The sequence below is a fragment of the Amblyomma maculatum genome, chromosome 11, assembly GCF_055883805.1.
Source record: "Amblyomma maculatum isolate TAMU_Amacu chromosome 11, ASM5588380v1, whole genome shotgun sequence".
Taxonomy (NCBI): Eukaryota; Metazoa; Arthropoda; class Arachnida; order Ixodida; family Ixodidae; genus Amblyomma; species Amblyomma maculatum.
The window spans coordinates 163473094-163493655 of NC_139354.1; the positions used below are offsets into that span (position 1 = coordinate 163473094).

At 43.7% G+C, this 20562-nt stretch overlaps 1 protein-coding gene across 1 annotated transcript in view; it reads left to right on the plus strand.

The window, feature by feature from the left end:
• RyR (Ryanodine receptor) overlaps positions 1–20562 on the plus strand; it is a 1181579-nt gene that overhangs the window by 1114301 nt on the left and 46716 nt on the right. The window contains exons 119-121 of the mRNA XM_084584752.1: positions 3539–3581; positions 19217–19332; positions 19494–19554. Coding sequence (XP_084440878.1) covers positions 3539–3581; positions 19217–19332; positions 19494–19554 — 220 coding nt within the window. The remainder of the gene's footprint in view (positions 1–3538; positions 3582–19216; positions 19333–19493; positions 19555–20562) is intronic.

Consider the following 20562-nt stretch of genomic DNA (forward strand, 5'->3'; position numbering starts at 1 on the left):
TTTCTTCCCCGGTGACTGTGAGACTTCGCCCCTGGAACGCAAGGCCGCAAAATGTTTTTGAAAAGAGTAACTAATAACGCAGTTACAGCCACCGCAATCACCCGATTCTATCCTGCCTCTCTCCTTCCGTTCCCTCGCAAAGGTTTTTCACTCTCCTGCCCGAGGTCGTCTAGCCTCCGCAATACAAATTCCCCTTCCTCCTCCGCGTTTGGCGGGACATGGCTCTCCGCGCGTGCGAAAAAAAAAAAAAACGGTCGAGGGAGCGCGCGCCGCTGGATTCAGTTTGGCCGTGGCGAGGGAAAAGCGCGCTGCGAGCGGTAGACACCCATCCTTCTCCCGTCAGTCAGCGAGACGGACCAATGGACGTCGTTCACAGTTCGTACGTCATTATTGAGGCCCGTCAGGCCAGCGCAGGAAGCGGTGAAGCTGGCTTCTCAAAGGAGAGCATGAGAGAGCTTTGAATTGTATTTTCGATGCTTTGCGGCGCGCGTGTCGCTGTAGAATTTTGCACAGACTATCTCCGGTACCTGATTGAAACACTGGGCTCCTTTGCCTAAAAGGGCCTTCCCTGGACAGTGGCCCTTTAAGGGCGGTTCACACACAAGCAACTGAGCAAACTCAGAAGCAGAGCAAAAGATCTCCAACTTGTTGGAACTGCGTCTCTCGAGCCGCTCGAGCCGTTACGACAGCTCAACCAGGTTTTTGTGTCACCACGGCAGAAATCGCGAGCGTTTTCACTTGGTGATGCGTCCCTCCGTTTCTGCCGTTGCATCCACAGCTCATTTGTTGGCAGCGCACCAAGGTGCTGGGAAGCGATAACGTCATGGCGTGTTTATCTTTTGACTAATTTTGATAGCCTGCGGTTGCGGGGAGCGAGCTTGGCAGTGTCCATGATGGCTTAATTGCACAAGCCTGGTTCGATTTATCACGCCGCGCTTGGGGCAGGCTTAGTCTACTGCCACAAAATTATTGGAGAGCGGGATACCTGCAAATGCCATTTGAAGCGAACAATGCTAAAAGCCTGAGTCATGATCGCAGCTGACCGCATGCTTTTCTTGATTCATAAATGCAAGGATGGGCGGCTCACGCAAAAAATAAAACAGTTGCCGTTTCTTAACATCTGCAGATACCCTAACATAGGCTATGCTGCACGTTCAGCACAAAGATAAGGATGGACGACTCTTGCAAAAGAAAAAAAATCAAATTTGCTGCTTCTTTGCTTTTTAACGTCCGCATCCACCATAGCATACGCTACGTCATACGTTCAGCATGATGACAACGATGAACGACTCTTGCAAAAAAAAAGATCTGCCACTTCTTAACGACCGCAGCTGCCTTAGCTTACGCACGTTCAGCACGACGACACAAGACATACATCAGCTGCCTCGCGCAAAGGGCTCACAACGTGCACCGAAGAAAGCGTTCAATGTTCTGTCTGCCACGGGTTGAGCTGGCTTGTCCGCACATATGTAGTGTGTGCAGCTGCAAACGAAGACCGGGAAAAGAAGGAGAGAGAGCAAGCTCGGCAGAAGAATAGGCACACCTTGTGCTTCGCTCTATCGCGTTTTTCGACTCTCCCGAACACCACGGCCGCATCTCTTCTCCGGTTCCCCTCTCGTTCCTTCATGCACATGGATTGCAAATGACATGTGCTGGCATGCGGCTAATGATCATCGCAGATGCGCACGACTTTGGAGAAGGGCGCGGCACTGCTCTAGATCAGCCTATGGTCTGTTCCCTCCGATTCCTTCTGTGCGTGACTTAAAGACGCACCATCCATTGCATGGTGTGGAGTTCGATATATCGAGCGACCGGGGAAACTAAGTTCGATATACGACGCGGCTTCCCTATCTTTTTAAATGGGATTTTCAAGGGTATATTCCGTGAGTTCGATATAACCAAAATTCGAATTATCTGGGTTTGATATATATGTGTTCGACTGTATATACAGTTGAACCTCGATACTATAACGAAACTCAATCTAATGAGACTCGCCATGTAACTCGTTTTTTTTATTTATCAATCTCTGCCATACTCAAAACTATGCATATATTTTTTCCGGGATTTAACGAAGTAACTTTATGCCGCACTTACGATTTAACAAAATCCTCGCACATTGCATGTATTTACCAGCAGCTACCTTGACAATCAGATGAGAACTAAAACTTAATCCGAGACACTCCGCATTTTTCATTTGCCCCTTTAAGCACCAGCCAATCTGGATGGCGATAGGTACGTAACACCGTGCCATCTGCCAAGTTCTTACAGGTACCAAAGTTTCAGGCCCCGTTACGCCATGACCTCACCGGCCAATCAGAACGGCAAAGTGCGAACCGCATATACCTATGCATACGTGAGTCCCGACCAAAAGATTGCCACACCAAGGTAGCTACGTCCATGGAGCTGCACCGGTGTGGGCAATGCGAACATGCAACAGCGTCCCCGTTGAAGTCTAGTGCCTAGTCCCCACTTGCGAATGTTGGATGATGATGACCAGTGGTGACAGCAGGTGGCGTCTTTGAGTACTAGGCATAGGCACTACAAAAATTCAATAAATAGAATGATGATATAGTTAACCAATCTAAAACAAATTAAGATATAGGGAAAAAAAAGTAGCATAATAGCAACTGTGGAGCTGCACCGGTGTGGGCAATGCGAACATGCAACAGCGTCCCCGTTGAAGTCTAGTGCCTAGTCCCCACTTGCGAATGTTGGATGATGATGACCAGTGGTGACAGCAGGTGGCGTCTTTGAGTACTAGGCATAGGCACTACAAAAATTCAATAAATAGAATGATGATGTAGTTAACCGATCTAAAACAAATTAAGATATAGGGAAAAAAAAGTAGCATAATAGCAACTGCTACCACCCTGTTTCAAAAGGGACACTTCTATATTGCATCCATCCACTGCGCTTGCTTTTTGCTTTGCTCACAAGGAGAAAAATGGTGCACTCGAAAGAACATCCGGTTTCCTTGTTAGCACTATTATTGCTAGGAAATTCTTGCTTATTTCCTGAATTTGAAATTTACAAGTTCCCATCTACTAACAATGTTCAGTGAACCTGTTATTTATTTTGGTAGCTAAAACATGGGAACCTCTACGTAATGAAATTCACGCTGCATTCTGAAATCAAAGAAAGTAGGCGTTGACAGTCAGCAGCATCAGCAAAGGAACCATGATTTAGGGGGTCAGAGAGTCAAGTATTGAATATGCAGAAGGCAAGCTGCACTTGCTGCCCCACTGCTCTCCCCAAGATGAGAGCTCAGGCATGCACAAAATCCTTGTGAACAGTATACCTACCTACTGCTGTGAACACATTCCAATGGAAGAAGTTCCTCGTGGCGACACTCAGTTACGTCTGCTGCTGTAACAACTTGCTTGTGAAAGACATGTGTATGGTGGTTAGCTTGCTTTTGGGACTGTGTAGTATGTACTTTGGGGGTGGAGATGAATGGGTGCATATATTTGCCCTTTTTTTTCTTTGCATGTGGTTGCAGTGTGTTGCAAGTGAGCACTGTGCTAATTATTTTCTGCAGATCTTTTCCTGTGAACTATTGGGACAAGTTTGTCAAGAAAAGGGTGAGCTCTCTTTTCTTTTGAATCTCAAAAGATCAGCAATCTGACTAAGCATTGCTGCTGATTGGCATAACAGTTTCACCCTCAAATAATTTAGTTTGCCATGTTTTTTCTGCCAATCTGTGCTAACTTTCTTCCTCACATAACAAGAATGCAGTGCCTGAGTCATGGCAACAGAGAACTGAATAGGCGAGGTTTTAGTGGCTGTTAATCTCAAATATTAGGCACCACATATCTTTTTATTCTGCCAATACAAATTCATTGATCATCACTGTGACGCGATCAAGTGGGTGCAGCTGACATAGAACTTGCTCCGTGGGAGAGATATGGAAAATGTGTCTACTCTGCAGTTGGTGTGGTCCATGATGATGGTGATTATGTGACAGGAAGTGCAGGGTATCGGGGACAGAAGTGCCCCAGACACGGCTCCACCGGCCGGAGAGCGAAAAACTGCATCGTTGCGCCATCTAGTGGCAGTTCACCTGGTTCGAGATCAAGGAGGAGCGCATGTGCGCCCTAGTGAGCGCGTAAGCATGTACTGACGATGCTTTCACGCAAGTTGCTCTTCAACCAGGAGTCTTCCGCCAGATACCGCAATATGGGCATCGTTGTGATCGTGTGCTACACGTGCTGCTGCGCTAGAATGAATGACTTTTGCCATTTGGACGCAATATGCTCTTGAAGAAACATGCATTGAATGGCAAGCTGTTTTTATTCTTATTGTTTGCAACAGTGGTTTTCTTCCCGATTCTGGGAAGTTAAAGCTTCATGCGAGCGCTGGCTCTCTATTGCATGAGTAAAAACACATGCACATTCGCAATGATTGTGGTTAACGGTTGTGGAGAAATTCTTCAGTTAGGTGATTTTTTTGTCCGATGCTTTGTTTTCAATTTTAAAAAGCAGCGAGTTTGGAAGCCGATGTCCTGAAAATTTTAAGTTTTTTTTGGTAACGATGATGTTACCATCACGTTTACTTGCAGCCGAGAAAAACATGTCTAATACTTGCCTTAGCTATGAAGAAAAAGATACAGTCAGGGGCGAGAAAACTTTTTATTCGCCTAATAACAAAAACATCTTGGCATGCTCAGCATAGCTATAGAAAGTACCGGGGCTTCAGTTTAATACCTGGAAAATATTCCCTCTACAGCAATGACTTGTTGCAGTCTGTGAGGCATTGACTCGTAAAGGCGGATTATGCATTCGGGATGCTCACGCAGCTTTTCCCACTCTTGCTGTATTGCATTCCACAATCCGTCTGCTGTGGTACCACCAAGGTTTTTTGACAGCAAGTTCCTTTTGAGGTTGCCCCAAACGTTTTCAATTGGGTTCATGTCGGCGCCATTGGGTGGCCACTCCAGCATGGGTATGCTGTGACTTTCAAGCATTGCGCTCACTTTTCAAGCAAACATACGGCACAAGTGTGGTTTTTATGATCTCGCAGTAGGCATCTATGTAGAAGTGACCACTTATTCTTACAAGTGGCTCCACTCCTTCCTTGCTTATGGCTCCCCAAACAGAAACAGCACAGCGCCCACTGGAGAGGACACTTTGAGTGTACTCTGGCAAGTACCTGAACGAAGAAGAGAACGGTGAAAGGAGAGCAGTAAGCTGTACTAGTTAGTGGACGTTCATTATGCAAAAGGTGCGTTACTGAGCCACAAAGGAGTTACTTCTTTTGTATGTGTATTTTGGCACGTAACCCTCTTTTTGAGAGAAAAAATTGGAAAAACTGGGCAAAGTCCGAGTTTTTCTTTTGGCTGGTTATTCATAGCTAATATTTGTGTTGATCTGAGGGCGTAAATATGATTGCTCGTCTTTCGTGCTTATACAGAAGCATAGTTATGCAGTAACAGTTACGATATCAATTTTGCGTACGAATGAATTTAAAGTGAGTTTCTGTAGCGAATGAATAGAATAAAGCTTCACAAAAACTAAAGAAACTGAGAAAGCTCTAAAATGCTTCCGGTACCATGAATAGCAGAGATAATTTTTTCCGTTCTTTTTGGCAATAATGCAAATGACTGTAAATCATACCTACAATTCATGGGACGCCAAACACGCCGCTTCTGGTCCCATCTTGTGGACATGTAGACTCATCTGTGACGACCTCGGATCAGTCGGCAGAACTCCACTGCTCATGTGTACGAGCGAAGTGAAGCTTTGCCTGTCACTGTGCTTCCCTGAGGACGGGCTTCTGGACAGCGCATAGTTGTTTAACCCACACTCGTGCTGTCTCCATTTAATGGTCTTGCAAGAGATATTCAAGGGTGGCTCCTTCTTAATGCTTTTGGCGCTCATAAATGGATCGGCGACTGCGGCACCTACTATGACAAGATCTGTCTCGTCGTCAGTAGCTCTTGGCCGTCCAGAACGAAGAGCGTCGGTAAGTCGCTCCTGCTCATCATGGAACGCTTTTATAATACATCTCACTGCCCACTTCGAATGGCCAGTGAGCCGAGCGATTTCTCTTTGAAGCACAACTTCAATAAAGTAGTGCACAGTTAATTTCCTTTCTTCGATTGGAATAGGAGGGGCCATCTCTGAGAAGCAGTGACTGTCTTGCAAAAGCTTTTGCTGCCACTGTGTGTTGACTGGCACAATTCGTGGGTTTAAATCATGCGCTGTCAAATTCCGATAAGGGTTTCAAAGGGGCCGTGTACCAATTTCCCATTCCACAAAACTGATTTTCGGTTGTCTGCGAAGAGAGCCACTGTTGGAAACAATAAGAATAAAAACCGTCTATAATTCAGTGCCCGTCTGTTCGAGAAATTATTGCGTCCTTTTGGCAAACAACATGACGAGTGCCTTGTCATTATATCGCAGCAGCACGTGTAGCACACGAACACAACGATGCCCATATTGTGGCATCTGGCGGAAGACTCCTGGGTGAAGAGCAACTTGCGTGAAGGCACCGTCAGTACATGCTTACGTGCTAGGATCTCGAACCAGGTGAACTGCCACTAGATGGCGCAACAATGCAGTTTTTCGTAAAGCCCCTCAATAAACTAAAAGTAGCGCCAACATGTGAAGTTTGCCGCCCGCCTCCTCTCCGGCACTCTCCTTCGTCGTTCGACCCTCTCATTGACCGAGCGGCGTCACGTGCTCGCGCGCGCTTATTTTTTTGCAGGGCGTGCAGTTTCCTCCTTTCCAGCGGTGCGGGCGGCGCGCGCGCGGCACATATCGCCGTGTGTTTTGCTGCGGTTCGTACCTCTTTGTCGCTGCTCTTTGAAGTCCTTTAATTGTTTCAAATGCCGGCTTGCTGCGCATTCGGGTGCAGCACAACTGAGCATGATCGCAAGAGGTTATTTAGAATGCCGTCCGGGAATCGAAATGCTGCTCGAAGGAAGGTCTGGCTTCATTAAGTTGTTGTTTTATTAAGTTGTATCCTACTATATATGTGTTGGCAATATTTTTTTTCATCTTATTTTCTACAGGTATGCCTCTTCCGTATTAATTCATGTTGTACAGAGCATGTTTCAATCTCATTTATGCCGTGTCTAGTTTGTTTCATCTTGAACAAGTCTGTGTAAATGTATACTTACAATATTTTATGGATCCTGCTTTTTGTTTTCCACCATATATGTACACAAAGTAAAGCAATATGGTTTTTGCTGTTAATTGATGTTTCATACCTTTTTTATTTTATTTTTTACATATTCTTTTATGCACTGAGGCAATAAACAACGTTATTAAGTAAAACTGCTATCACGCTTCTCAAGTTTACCGGTAGCTCACAAGTCAGTCAAAGTTGCAAAGAAACCACGCGGACTGCTGCTAAATTGTTCTCCTCCGCCGGCTAGTTAATTTTTTTTTCAAGCATGTTGCGCACTTTAGCCGGCGGCTGATAGAAACACAGAGGTGAAGGCGAGTTCAATCAACGCAGACATCGCGTACGAATCGTGTCACACACTGACAGTTCAAAATGAAACCATTTCAGCGCAAAATATTTAAAAAAAATCTGCTACCACGCTTCTCAAGTTTAACGGTAGTTTACAGTTCAGTCAAACCTGCAGAGAAACCACTCAGATTGCAGCTTCCGCCGCCTACTTAAATTTTTTTCAAGCATGTTGCGCATTTATCAACGGCTGACGGACTCAAGGAGCTGAAGGCGAGTTAAACCGACGCCGAAATCGTATACGTATGGTGACACACCATGACAGCTGAAAACGGCACCGTCTCAGCGCAAAATATATAAAAAAAATAACTTCTGCCACCCTTCCCAAGTTTACCGGTAGCTCACAAGTCGGTTAAAGCTGCAAAGACACCACACAGACTGCAGCTTCCGCCGCCTAGTTAATTCTGATCTGCAGCTGATGTTGAAAATACTTGGAAGACAACTGCTGCCACAGTTCTCAAGTTTACCGGCAGCCCGCAAACTAGTCAACGCTGCAAAGAAACCATACACAGACTGTTGCTAAATTGTTCCTCTCCGCCGCCTAGTTACAAATTTTTTAAAGCATGTCGCTGAGTTTGGCCAAGGATGACGAACAACAGACACACGGAGATGACGGCGAGTTGAACCAATGCCAAAATCGCATACACAGCTGAAACTATTTTGGTGGGAAATCCCTGTCAACATTCGGTAATTATGTTTCAGCAGCGAGTAATATTTTAACATGAACACATTGCGACAAAATGCAAGCTGAAATGCTGTAGTGAGACCCGGCACCAGCGCTTTTACCGGCGCACGGCCGCGTCGATCGGCGCCTGCTCCGGAGAGGGTCGCGCACCCCGTAGGTGGAGCCACGGTCGAAATGCGAGAGGAGCAGCGGCACCACCGGAGGAAGAGAGAGGAGATGGCGTTACTTTTAGTTTATTGAGGGGCTTTAGTTTTTCGAGCTCTGACCGGCGAAGCCGCATCCTGGGCACTTATGTCCCCGATAGTACCATAGCAGATGTGGGTAGGGGTATACGAGCTGTGAGACCTTTTATTTCTTTTGTCCTGTGGTTGTAATAAGATCTGTACTCTGTTGTTCCCAGTGTGTGAAGACTATGTAGGCTTTAAACCTAAAAGTGGTGCTTTGTGTTATGATGCATGGCTGGGTCAATGCAGCGACATGCTCACATGTCCGCCCCCAGAGCAGGGGGTTTGGTGCATGTGTTGAGGCACTAGAAACAGCGTTCTATAAATGATTTGTTGTGCAAATAACCCGTCATAAGTATACAGTGCAGTCCAATTCTAGCGATATTGAGAAAACCTGAAAAACACATTGTTATAACCGATTATCATTATATCTGGACCGGCGAAAAAAAGAAAAAAGTGCACCCACATATTTTCCCATGCGTGCAGGCTTGCCTACTTACTAGCGATGAGTAAATCGGGTTAAACAACGCTAATCATCGTAAAGAGAACTAAACACTATATTAGAGTATACATCAATAGCCATAAAATAACTTAAGCATGCCTAAAGAAGTCGGAAATTCGCGCTTGCTTGAGCAGCAGCTGAAGCTTGACTATCACTAAGCATTGCTTCCAGTAGCGCGTAGGCTGGCGGCAGCTCTTTTTACGTGCACGAAACCAATTAGCAGCTGGATGAACTGAAGGGCATCCCCAGCCGTAATGATCGTTAAAATCTTAGAGTGCGAATTTCCATAGTTTCTCACGAGGCTTTGAACCTTGAAACCCTGCCAGAAATCCCGATGCATCTGCCATTTCTTCTCCAGAGCTATTCATCTGTCAATGTGGTCGCCGCCATCTTCCACGGATGCAGAATTGGCAATGGCGATGCCACAGCCCTTTGCGCAGCTGCAATTGCGATGATGATAGCGCTCATTGCCTTCCGTTTTCGCTGCATATGTCGAGGCGGTGATAAAGCTATCATTGTATCCGATCTACTGCCGATAATCGATCGTTATATCTGGTTTATTTTTACATAGGGGCAGTGAAATAAATGATATCTCAAGAATTTGATTGTTATAAGTGATATATCGCTATTCCTTGTATCGTTATAAGTGGACTGCACTGTAGCAGATGTTTGCAGAGGTGAAATTTGCCAAGGTCTGCTTCATTAGTTTTTTCCATCTGCAGCTTAACACTGCAGTGGACTTTGCAAGAATGGTCTCGTGTCTGCACTCCCCATCCCATTAAAACGTACATTACTGGCCAGTCGAAGGTGCAAATCCCACGAAGCCATTGCGCTAGAAACAGCACCCCTAGCTTGCGCGAGTGAAGCCAGAAACACGGGGCCACTTGTGTGTAAATGTCGAGCTTTTCGAGCGATTGTCCCATTTCGTGCTTTGATTTGCAACTTATGGTTGCGTCAGTGCCGTCCCATTAGTAATGCGCTCAGCAGGAAAGATGTAAATCTTCGCCCGTTATTGGCCTGAGCTGATGGATCTAATGGCGGCATGGATATGTTCTTGCTCTTGTTAAGACATTTCAATTTCGGTCGGCCAAAACTGTTCATGGAAAACGAAAGGAAAAAAGCCATTCTGGTTTTACGCGTGTACTTCGGCCACAGTTCTCTAGCGCCACGATGAGATGCAGAAGGTAGATGCTGTCGTCCGAGTTTGTTTGTGCTTTCACTAATTGTATTGTTTTAGATCGCGTGAAGTCTGTGAAGGTACGCAATTTAGTTTATCTTTTCTTGCCTTAACGCAGACACAAATTTTATTGTTACTTTTTCTTACTTTGTATTTTGTCTGGTCTCGTGATACCAGCGTCACGTGTTATCTAATGTGATTTTATTGCTTTGTTTATTATTACTGAGTCATGTGGAATCCACTGGGAAAACAGTGGGTCTGCCTACCTAAGCGGCTACAGGCTACTGCTGCGGCACAAGGCCTGCCCAGTCAGTGATGAGCCGAGGGATTAAGAAGAAATATCAAGAATTTAAAATGTCAAGAATCGGAAGGTTCTTGTCATGTAGCCTCTAGCCGTATTTACATGAAAGCGACAGTAGCGCATCGCATCGCATTGTATTTAGTAGCGCCTTAAGGTAATGTGAGGCGTCCGCATTTACATGTAGCGCATCATCTCTAGTGCAGTGGTAGCGGCACCCGGTGTCACATATTCAAATCGACGGCGGCGCCAGGTTGTAAATTTTTCAAATTTAATTTAACGTTTATTTTATTTATAACAAATTAAGAAGAAACCTGTAATAAATAATAAAAACAGTGTATCAAGCGGAATTAAATTCGCAACTCTAATGAACGACAGGGGATGCTGCGAAGTCTGGCCACCCTGGGCAAGATGGCGGCAGTATAGAGGTCTGCGCGCAACTGGTCCCTTTGAAATGTATTGCTGTTCCTTGGTTGTGACGAAATTCGTGGTGTTTTGTGAAGAGTGGTCGCGTTTGTGATGGTTCACGCTTCATTCTGACGTGCCCCAAGTGCCTCAGGGAGTATCAGACCGAAGTTCAGGCGCCGGCGTCGCTGGAATCATCAAGAAATAGTGATCAGCTGACGAACGTGTTTATGAAATCTACCGTGGAGAAAAGCGACTTGTTATTGCGTCGCCGATGCTTCTACGGAAGCAAGTTGGCACTGCACTGTGTTTACATATTACTACAGGTAAGGACATCAACGATTTCGCAATTATTCAGCGTGAGTGGAAAGGCGCCGCCACGCTCATCTTACGAGCCTCCGGTCGTCGAGCTTGTTGCCGCTGTTTGATAGCGATCAGCAGTCTAACCTTTTTGTTTGCCCCCAGTCAGCGGTATGTTTTCATTTGCATAAATAATATGAAAATATGAAGCTATTAATGACGAGAAGGGTCATCACAAATATTTTAAACGAATGTGCTTTTTGATGATATTTGGCTTGTGCACGATAGTGCAGTTTATGTCACTGAACTAGTAGTGCAACAATTCTTTCATGATTGATGGTGCCGCTTGCACTGCTAAGTGTCAATTTAAGCACGCAGGTGTCATACGTTTGCGTGTTATGTCGCTACGCCTACTGTGTGTGTGACGTGTGCATTTGCTTTCATCGAGAGTGCGAGCGTGATAAGTGATGCCTTTGAAAAGCTTGCGTTCTGCATCGCCTTTTTTAGCGTGTTTATTTACATCTAGGCTACCGGATATTATAAACTCGTTCTCTAGCGAGGGAATTTTCACTCCCTCAGCCGGTCTGTGATTGAGAAGCTTGTTAGTATAAATTCCGTATTGTGTTGTATTCACACGCTGCTCGGTCCGCCTGGCTTGTGTCTACCTGTCGACAATGTATTTCCAACCCAGTGATAGGGTTTAAAAAAAAAGTTGCTAAGAAAATTGTTAAAAGGGCAGACAGGAAAGTAAACCATAAAACTGTGCTTTCTGTTGGCCTGCATGGTTTGTCACCCTCAATTTCGTCTTGCTCCTTTGATGCTTGAACCAGTAAAGTGATTCAATAGCTGAAGTGAAAGTGCAATTATTATGGCACCTTTGGTTCCCCTGCTGTGCACTCTACACAGCAGTTACCAGTTGTTGCAAGGCACACGCCCTGGATGTTGGGACCATAACATGTGTTACATGGTATCTCACCCATAACTTTGCCACTGGCCTGGTTTCACGTTAAGCGAGCATGGCACCGCTGATGTAGGATGGGTGGCAAGAGGTTTTTTCTTCTTCTTTCTTTTTTTTATGGCACCAGCTTTTAAGTTTGGAACTTTTCTAGTTACATGAGATATAACCCGTTCTCTAAGGCTGCAAGTACCACTAGGAAGATATTTCAGGGGAGAAAAAAGTTCTGTTTGAGGAAGAATGTGCTTCCTACGCATTTTCGGTACTAATAACTCGAGCATGGTATAAGAAGAGCCACTTGTCCTTCCTTGAATGTCGTAGACCTTTTTACTATACTGTGGAACAGCATACGATTGTTATTTTAATCTGTTGTCATAAACATGTTTCTTAAGATGTTACATATCTTTAGCAAAGGAATTGATCAATTTTTTCTCCAGACTCCTTTGTGAAGTTATTTTATTTGTACTCAGTTTGCAGAGGCTTTCTTCACCATATTTCTATGTTTATACAATTTCTATGAACCATAGTGCTCGTTTCATTTACTGCTAGTATTTTTAATTGTTCTAATTGTGTTTTTTAACAATGCAGCTGAAAAGGCCTGCCGTCCACATCAACCTATTGCGCTGAAGAGGACCGGCGGATGCCTGTGTGTGGAACACTCTCCGCAGAGAGCGACAGAAAAACAGTCGAGTCAATGACACTGAATATTCTCTTGAGTGACTCAGATATCAAAAGGATTGCATCACTGCAATTATCACGTATACCATCCTTACCAGGCAACAAGGCTTGCTTCTCAGCCACTTAGTGTATGCCAAATAACACCCCCAAAGACTACAACACCTTATAATTTGAGTAAAAGGGTGCTCTTTACCTTGTAGAAGTTTAGAGATTGGAGGTAGCATGGTGCTGTATTGCATGTCTAAGAAATAAAATTTGATGCTTTGTCAATTTTACAAACTATGCATCTGCAGTCTGTGCAAACAATCTCATGCAAAATTCTTATCAGACATTTATCCATTGCGTACTCGAATCTTAAAAGCAAACCTATTGTAGTCTAGCCACGATTGCTTGAATGCCAAAAGAAAATTTTCTAATACGCACTGAGTTGTCTGAGTCGTGATACACAAGATAGGCATCACTTCATTCCAGTTTCCTATTACCGGGTGCTTTGTGCCCATGAAGCTGGTAAATTAAATTCAATTATGGAGCACTTGAATGGTAGGTTGGTGGCATAACTCGTCTGAACGCCATCTAAAATAGTCGACTTTGTCTTTTCCAGTGATAATTATTGTATATTGTGAATCTGTGTTGTGATGGTGCTGCATTCTAGGCACCTTAAGGCTTGTTTGTAAAAATGTACTAAGCAGAAATTATCACAGTTCCTTCACAAAGGCTGTCGGAAATTCCTAATCGATGCTGGGAGGAGGCGAAATTATTTATTTGGGCACCGGATCTTCAGTAAGGAAGTTCACAAACTGTTAGGCTGCCAGACTAGTCTCCCTAGAGCTCAGTATTGTGCTTATCTATGATTGTAAATACTTCACAACTTTGTACAACAAAGCCCCACTCCACATAAAGTTTAAATCTGTAGGACATACAGTGACAGTTTTTCAATTAAACATTTCCTGGTACCTTACATACCCCACACATTGTAGCTTATGGTCTTAAGCTTGGTTTCTTAACTTCAAAATGATTTATGAAGACCAGCAGGCTTCATGCTGTGTAGTCCATCAGTTTATTGCCAACCTCTTCTGCATTCCATATATCGCTCAGATAATTAGCTCAATTCCTTCAAACCTTCTGCTGTTGGCTTTGATAAGCCCAGTAAAGGTTCGCTTGATTGAAGTTCTTACAGTGTAGTTCGCCCTCTTGACATTTCTTTGTGCTTAGATTTTCATGAGTGTTGCGTGGCTACTGCTGATAGAGATTGGTGTTCATTTGTAAAGCAATACTTTGGTGAGTGTAATAATATTTTTCCAGTTAATATGTTATTGTTGTGCAGTAGTGATTCTGCAGGTCTGCACTCGCATATAGATGCATGCCTCCAGTATCCATCCGCCTATGCAACTTTCTCTACTATGGCCAACCCCCCAATTTCGGGAAGGCGTTCAGCCACCCATGCCGCTGCATGAACTAACATGGGTGCCATTCAGGGATATTAACAGCACTTTGGAACAATACAACCGAGTGCCATGGCAAATGCGCATTCTCTTTACCTTCTCTGATGAGGCGACACAGTGCCTGAGGAAGCAGCTGAAACATAAAAGCATGGGATCTCCCATACTCTCCTGCTCCGAGCCCTCAATCGCCTTGGGCATAGAGGCAGCCCTTTCTGTGTTATTCTTGGCAGAATGACACGTGGAAGCGCATCAGTGGCGAGTGCAATTTCTCGTTGCCGTACTTTTCTTCCTTCTAAAATAAAACTTCAGATATATAATGCATTATTCGTCTCGCATATGAATTATTGTTCTTTAGTTTGGCTCACAACTACTAAAACAAACATAGAGAAAATTATCTTCTTCAAAAGAAAACCATTCGTCATATAGCAAATCTTGGATACTTAGCCCAAACTCGACAAGCTCTCTAGACATATAATGTAGTAAGGATTCAAAATATGTAGGAATTTCGAGTTCTGTTGTTATATTATTTTCCTTCCAGCTTCAGAACTCTGATTAAAGGTGCCACCTTGCTGAAAGAAAATCAGCATCTAGTGAACACACGTAACACAGACAAGTTGGTACCATATTTTTGCGTGGACTATAGGCTGCAGACATTAGGATATACTCTTCCCTCAATTTTAAATAAATTAAAAGACATAAATCAGTCCACTAAAGCTGCACTGCGTCAGTACTTTGTAATTATGTAACCCGTTGGTATCTTCCACAGTTATAATGTTCTCTCTTATTTTCCTTCATGGCCTTTGTTATAATTTCACGCTTAAAGCGTTGTTAAAGTCTGCACTATCTGCGGTCATTTTTTTTGTGATTCTGTGAATATATCTGCTAGTTTGTTTTGCTTGCAGAACTGATATTTAGATGCTGTTGTGATATACCTGATTCCATTGCATTACTTACAGTAGTGATCCGGTTAGCTGCATTTAAGTCATGAAAAAAAATGTATTTTCTTCTTGATATGTATGTATATTATTTTATTGTATGCTGGCCTGCCTTATAACAGCTGCGTGGGTCTCGTCAAGCTGTTTACTCGCAGCTTTTAGCCCAGGCAACCGACCAGCACATTCTGGGAAATAAAATAGGAATTGAATTTGACTAGCAACACGTGTGTCGATGGGGCTACAGGGTGCAGGAGGCAAGTGGGAAGACAGCCTCCCGATGGGAAAGGGTTCTATACTTTACCAGAGAAAGTGCTGTTGTATTTGTTTTTGATGTAGTTCATATAGTGGGGCCCTGGGTAGGGCCAGGCTAGCAATACGAGTTGACTTGTAGGCCAGGCCACTGGAAATTACTGCCCTTATTTCTTTGTTGACGAAGTGATTGAAGAAAGGATAGTTCACACCATTCAGAGCTTGGACTCCATGCTTAGTCATGTAACATGGTTAGGTTGTAACCATTTAGGTGCTTAGGCCCTAACCAGTTAAGTAGCAGAAAGTGGTTGTTTTTGCTAATTCAGTTTTGGTCCTTCCAGTTTTACTCTGAATATATATTATGCTCTAAATATATGCTCTGCTACCATCATCTTCAAGCATGCCTCCTGGTCTTCTATGTCGAACTACACGACTGATATGTATTCTGGTGTTTGTTGAAGATAACATCTTCGACACTGATTGGCACTGTGCTCCTTGCTGAAAGTGAGGACAGGGCCACTTTATGTGTTTGTCATAGCTGTTCAAAGATCAGGACACAGAAGAACAGTGCAACTGTCATAGGGAAAACTAATTTATCATTTCCTGGTTTTTAATAAAAATATTTCATGTATAATGTCTGAGTGTGTGTTCTTATGAGAAACCAGCACAGTACCTGCTCACTGCAAGCTGATCGCAGCAATGATGAAGTTGTAACAGGAAAACACTGCTCTAAAAATTAAACATTGATAGATAATACTCATGTGTCAACCCAAAGTGAAAGCATCAAGTGTGGCTTCAGTGACAGTGGAAACACTATGTTCCAGTCAAAGGCTGTGCTGATTATGTTGTCTATATGTGGTAAGTAGTTTTGCCTTTCATATAAGCTGCACGGTAGAGCAACTAATAAAATTTTTACTTATGCTTTATGGTACATAGCTTCCATATCTCTTGTTCTTTCTTTACCTGATGCTCATTTATAGTTTCACACAACTCGAACAATGCCACACTTGCTGCTGTTGCCTATATAGCTTCAAAAGATGTAAACTGGAAAAGTGAGAATGGTGCAGAAAGCAATATGTTACAAGAGAACTATATGTCGGGCGCAGACACAGTCATGTGCAGTATGTTGTTACTATATAGACATTGATGCAATAGTGCTTTGTTAACATAATTGTGCAAGTCTACTGAAAGTAGTTTGTGACACCTTTCAGAGCTAACTTGTTGCCGAGACTGTGTGGCTTATTTACCACTTAGCAGCATGCAACAAAATGTGTGGCTGGATGTAAATGTTGAAAATGCTTTGCTGTAAAGAGAGCGAGCAAGCAATCTGATATCAGGTGCAGGAGGCACACAGCAATTATACTGCTTGTGCCATATGATGCTTGTGCCTTTAACTTTGTATTTAGCAATGCGAAAATAGAGCATTAGAAAAGTGACATATGGAAGTGTTGGACATCTAGTATCAAAGAAAAACAAGATTTCAGGGGAAGCCTCAGTTCATAAGCAAACATTTCAACAAGAGGACTTCTCTTCATCCAGGTGAAGACCGATCCTGCTTGCTTGTAAACTGATCGCTCATGCTCAACCCTTGTTTGGTTTTCTTTGATGCTGTGCCTTGAGTCTGGTGAGTGCTTATGCTCGCTTGTGATACTCTTGTGCACTGCATATGATAAAAAACGTTCAAGAAGTTGTGGAATTACGTAAATACTAGCTGCTGCCGAGAAAGCCATCTCCTTTAATAGTATCATCAAACATGAAAAACTAATGAGTGCGTTGGCTTGCTCGTACAGCTGATAAAGCTCCTCTTGACAGCTGTTTTATGAAACAGCCTTTAGAGCAGCCGCAAATCGTTTCTTGCAATGAATTGCCGGGTGTCCAAGAAAGCACACTCTACCTATATGCAAGGAAGTTTGTGTGCATCAGTTTTGTGTGACCAATCTGCATTCACTTTCACTTATTCATGGGGGTTATGCTGCAGTTGACGAGGTGATGTGTGAATATATCTGCATTCATCATTCATTTGTTTTATTGATATCCTTTTCTTAATGTGCAATGTTTACTTCACTTTTACTTCAGCATATATCACATGTATCGAATATCCTAGAACTAAACTTGATTGTGGCAAGAGGTATGAAGGGCCATCAGGAGCTTGAGTTCAAAAGATGAGCTCATCTAAGTTGCATTTTGAGCACAGATAAGCTGTTGATTTCAGTATCATTTTGAGTTAATTCAACGACTCCTTGATTGTTTGATTAATATATAGTAATTAAGCTAATTCTGGATCTGATGTGTATGTATATGCATGTATAACTACATTCACTGCTCTTTTGGTAATTGGCAAGGTGTTATACGCATGCGGGCACTTGACCAAATGAGCACCCTGAAGCGAGCTTTGTCCCTGCCGAATTACCGCTTGTTTGAGAATACATGAAATAAAAAGTGCCGCGGCTCGATCGGTTGACCGCGCGTAATCGTCACAGACCTGTCGACAAAACTATATTGATTCAGGGATCTTATTCAAGTGGGATAAGCTGCGACGCAGAAAGAGAGCGGCCGCATATAGGCGAATGATCACGCAATGGGCCCAATTATTGTAACGTGCGCCGTCCAAGATCGAGCACAGTGTCACGTACACGCTGCGTGGCCTGCAGATCTCGAGACACCTGCTTGACGCGGCGAAGAATTCAGCCGATCGTCGTAGACTGCTCCCTTACGTGCATTTGGTGGTGACTTTCTTAGCAGAACATGGTTAAAAAGCGCCGTAATCAAGCTGTCACGACTAAGAGTTGTTCATACGTGCGCTGATATCGACTTATGTATGCGACGCAAGAAGTCGAGCTGCGTAGTACATATTGTTTACTGGTACTTATCCGTAGGTGTTCCGTGCCTGCAGAAGGCAGTTGATACCAGGAAAGAAATCGTACAACAAAAACTGATGAGGCTATATATAAATTGTCGACGGCAGCGGAGATTGGAAATGCATTGATTCTCCGGCGCCGATCGCTAGAGCACGAAGGAAATACATGAAACTATGTGCCACTGGTTTCCGTTGTTTATCTTCCTTTTTCGCGGTGCTACGAGCGCTGTCGGGTTTCCATAGCGCGAGCGAGGAAACCCGCGCGTTGCATGGTTTCGCCGCCAGGTGCCGCATAGATTGCTGGAATCGCGAATACCTCGTCGCCTTTATCCAACCCACAGCTATTTGAATATCCCACCCTGTCTGGCAGTTTGTCTCCATGGCGCTGAAACAATGCTTATTCGCAAAACCTAACAGCTGTCCGATTCAAGAAGCTAGTTTGAGGCATATTGTCACCAGAATTGTGTGGTGCGGGCATGTTCAGACAAATAAAAAGCTTCGTTCACCATTTGTTGGCAGTGAGCGTGAGACACGGTGGGCAGTAACGACAAATTGGTGGTGAGGCTAATGGGTCGCTGGAAGCCGCCACCTTACCCTTAATGCGATGCGACTGGGTTTACATGCACAAATAAAGTCGATTTAACCCTCTCAATCTAGCCCTGTCTGATGCATTAATGTATTGCGATTTTCTAGCGCATTGCGCCGGTTTACATGAATGTGATGCACTAGGAACCAGATGCGATGTGATGCTATGCGCTAGCTGTCGCATTCATATAAACACGGCTTCTACTGGGAAAGCTTCAGCAGCTCCATGTATACATTCTAAAACAGCGCAAAAGAACAGGGACGAGAGAACGAAACGTACAACACGAAATCATATAAAGTTTTTCATTGTTTGATGTTTGCGTCCTCGTTGTCATCCTTCGTGCCAAATGTCAATGAATAAGAAAAGAAACAGCCTCTACTTTTGGGACCAGTAATATCAATAAAGAAGGTGCTTTGAGAGAAGCCCCCCTCACCCCCTTTTTGTTGCCAGGTGCGGCAGAAGTACTCGGAGACGTATGACCCCGAGGCCCTGAGCAATGTGCTGGGCATGGACAAGAGTGGCTCCCTCTCCCAGGAGCAGGAGGAGCCCAGTGGACTTTTTCCCTTGTGAGTTACTGTGCTGACAGTGTCACATTTGAAGCCTTGTAGTATTCATCACCAAAGTACTCGATTCGCTCTGTTTCAAATTTTTCTTATCCGCTCTCGAAACATGCATGCACTGTTTCTTGCTTACATCTGTCATGTAACACTTCTTTGTTTTCTTGTAGCATCACAAATGTGGACTGGAAATACCAAATCTGGAAGGCTGGCGTCACAATCACCGATAATGTGAGTGTTCTATGGAAGAAGCTGCTTTTTTTTTTTTTTCATGCCTAGTATGAACAAGAAAACGAGAAAGTGGGTGCAGTGTTTATCACCCACTGGGCACTATTCCACAAAGATTGCAACTATTTGAGAAGATTAAGTGTATCAAGCACAAATCTAAATGTGGCACACAGCTTAATCTATTTATTTATTTATTTACCCACAGTGCCACGCAGCATAACGGGGGGAGGGGGGGTAGTATACATAAAAAATAAACATAGCATAAGCAGTGTCAGCGCCATGGAAACTAGTCAAAATCGCATGAAAACAAAGACAAAAGAAAACAGACTAAAAAGGAGTTACAGCACCACAAAACTAAAATTGTTATTATAAGGCAGGAAAGAAAACGTCATTGCAGTGTCTGAAGACAATTTGTTCCAATCGCATATTGTTTTTGAAAAAAAAGACAATTGAAATACATCACTTTTTGAGGCAATCTCCCATACTTTGAAACTGTGCTCTCATGGTCAGAGATATAATGAGGTGCCAGTATATATCTTGCTCTTTCAGTGCAAAAGAACAATGATAAATTGTGGAAAAAAACCTGAGTTGCAAATTACTTTGACGGATTTCCAAGTGCTCCCATTGCAGTCTTTCTTTCAAAGTCTCGGCAGAGATATCTTTTCTGTGAATTCCTGACACAAACCGAGCGGCTAAATTCTGAACCTATTCTAATTTGACTTTGTCTCACATCGCTAGAAGATCCCAAATTGTGCAGGCATATTTAAAGAATTGACCTAACGTTGGTCTTGTACAATAATTCTTTAGTAGGTAGTGAAAAAGACCTGGTATTTTTACGCAGAAGGCCCAAAGCTTTCACAGCTCTGGATGCACCATAATCAACCTGTCTCTGCCACTTAAAGGTCCCCAGAAAGGGGTCACCAAGAAGGGCAAACAACGCCATAACACTGATAGTTATTGAACCACCCATCATTCTCCCGGAAAAATTTTCGATCTAGCTTCTGCAACACC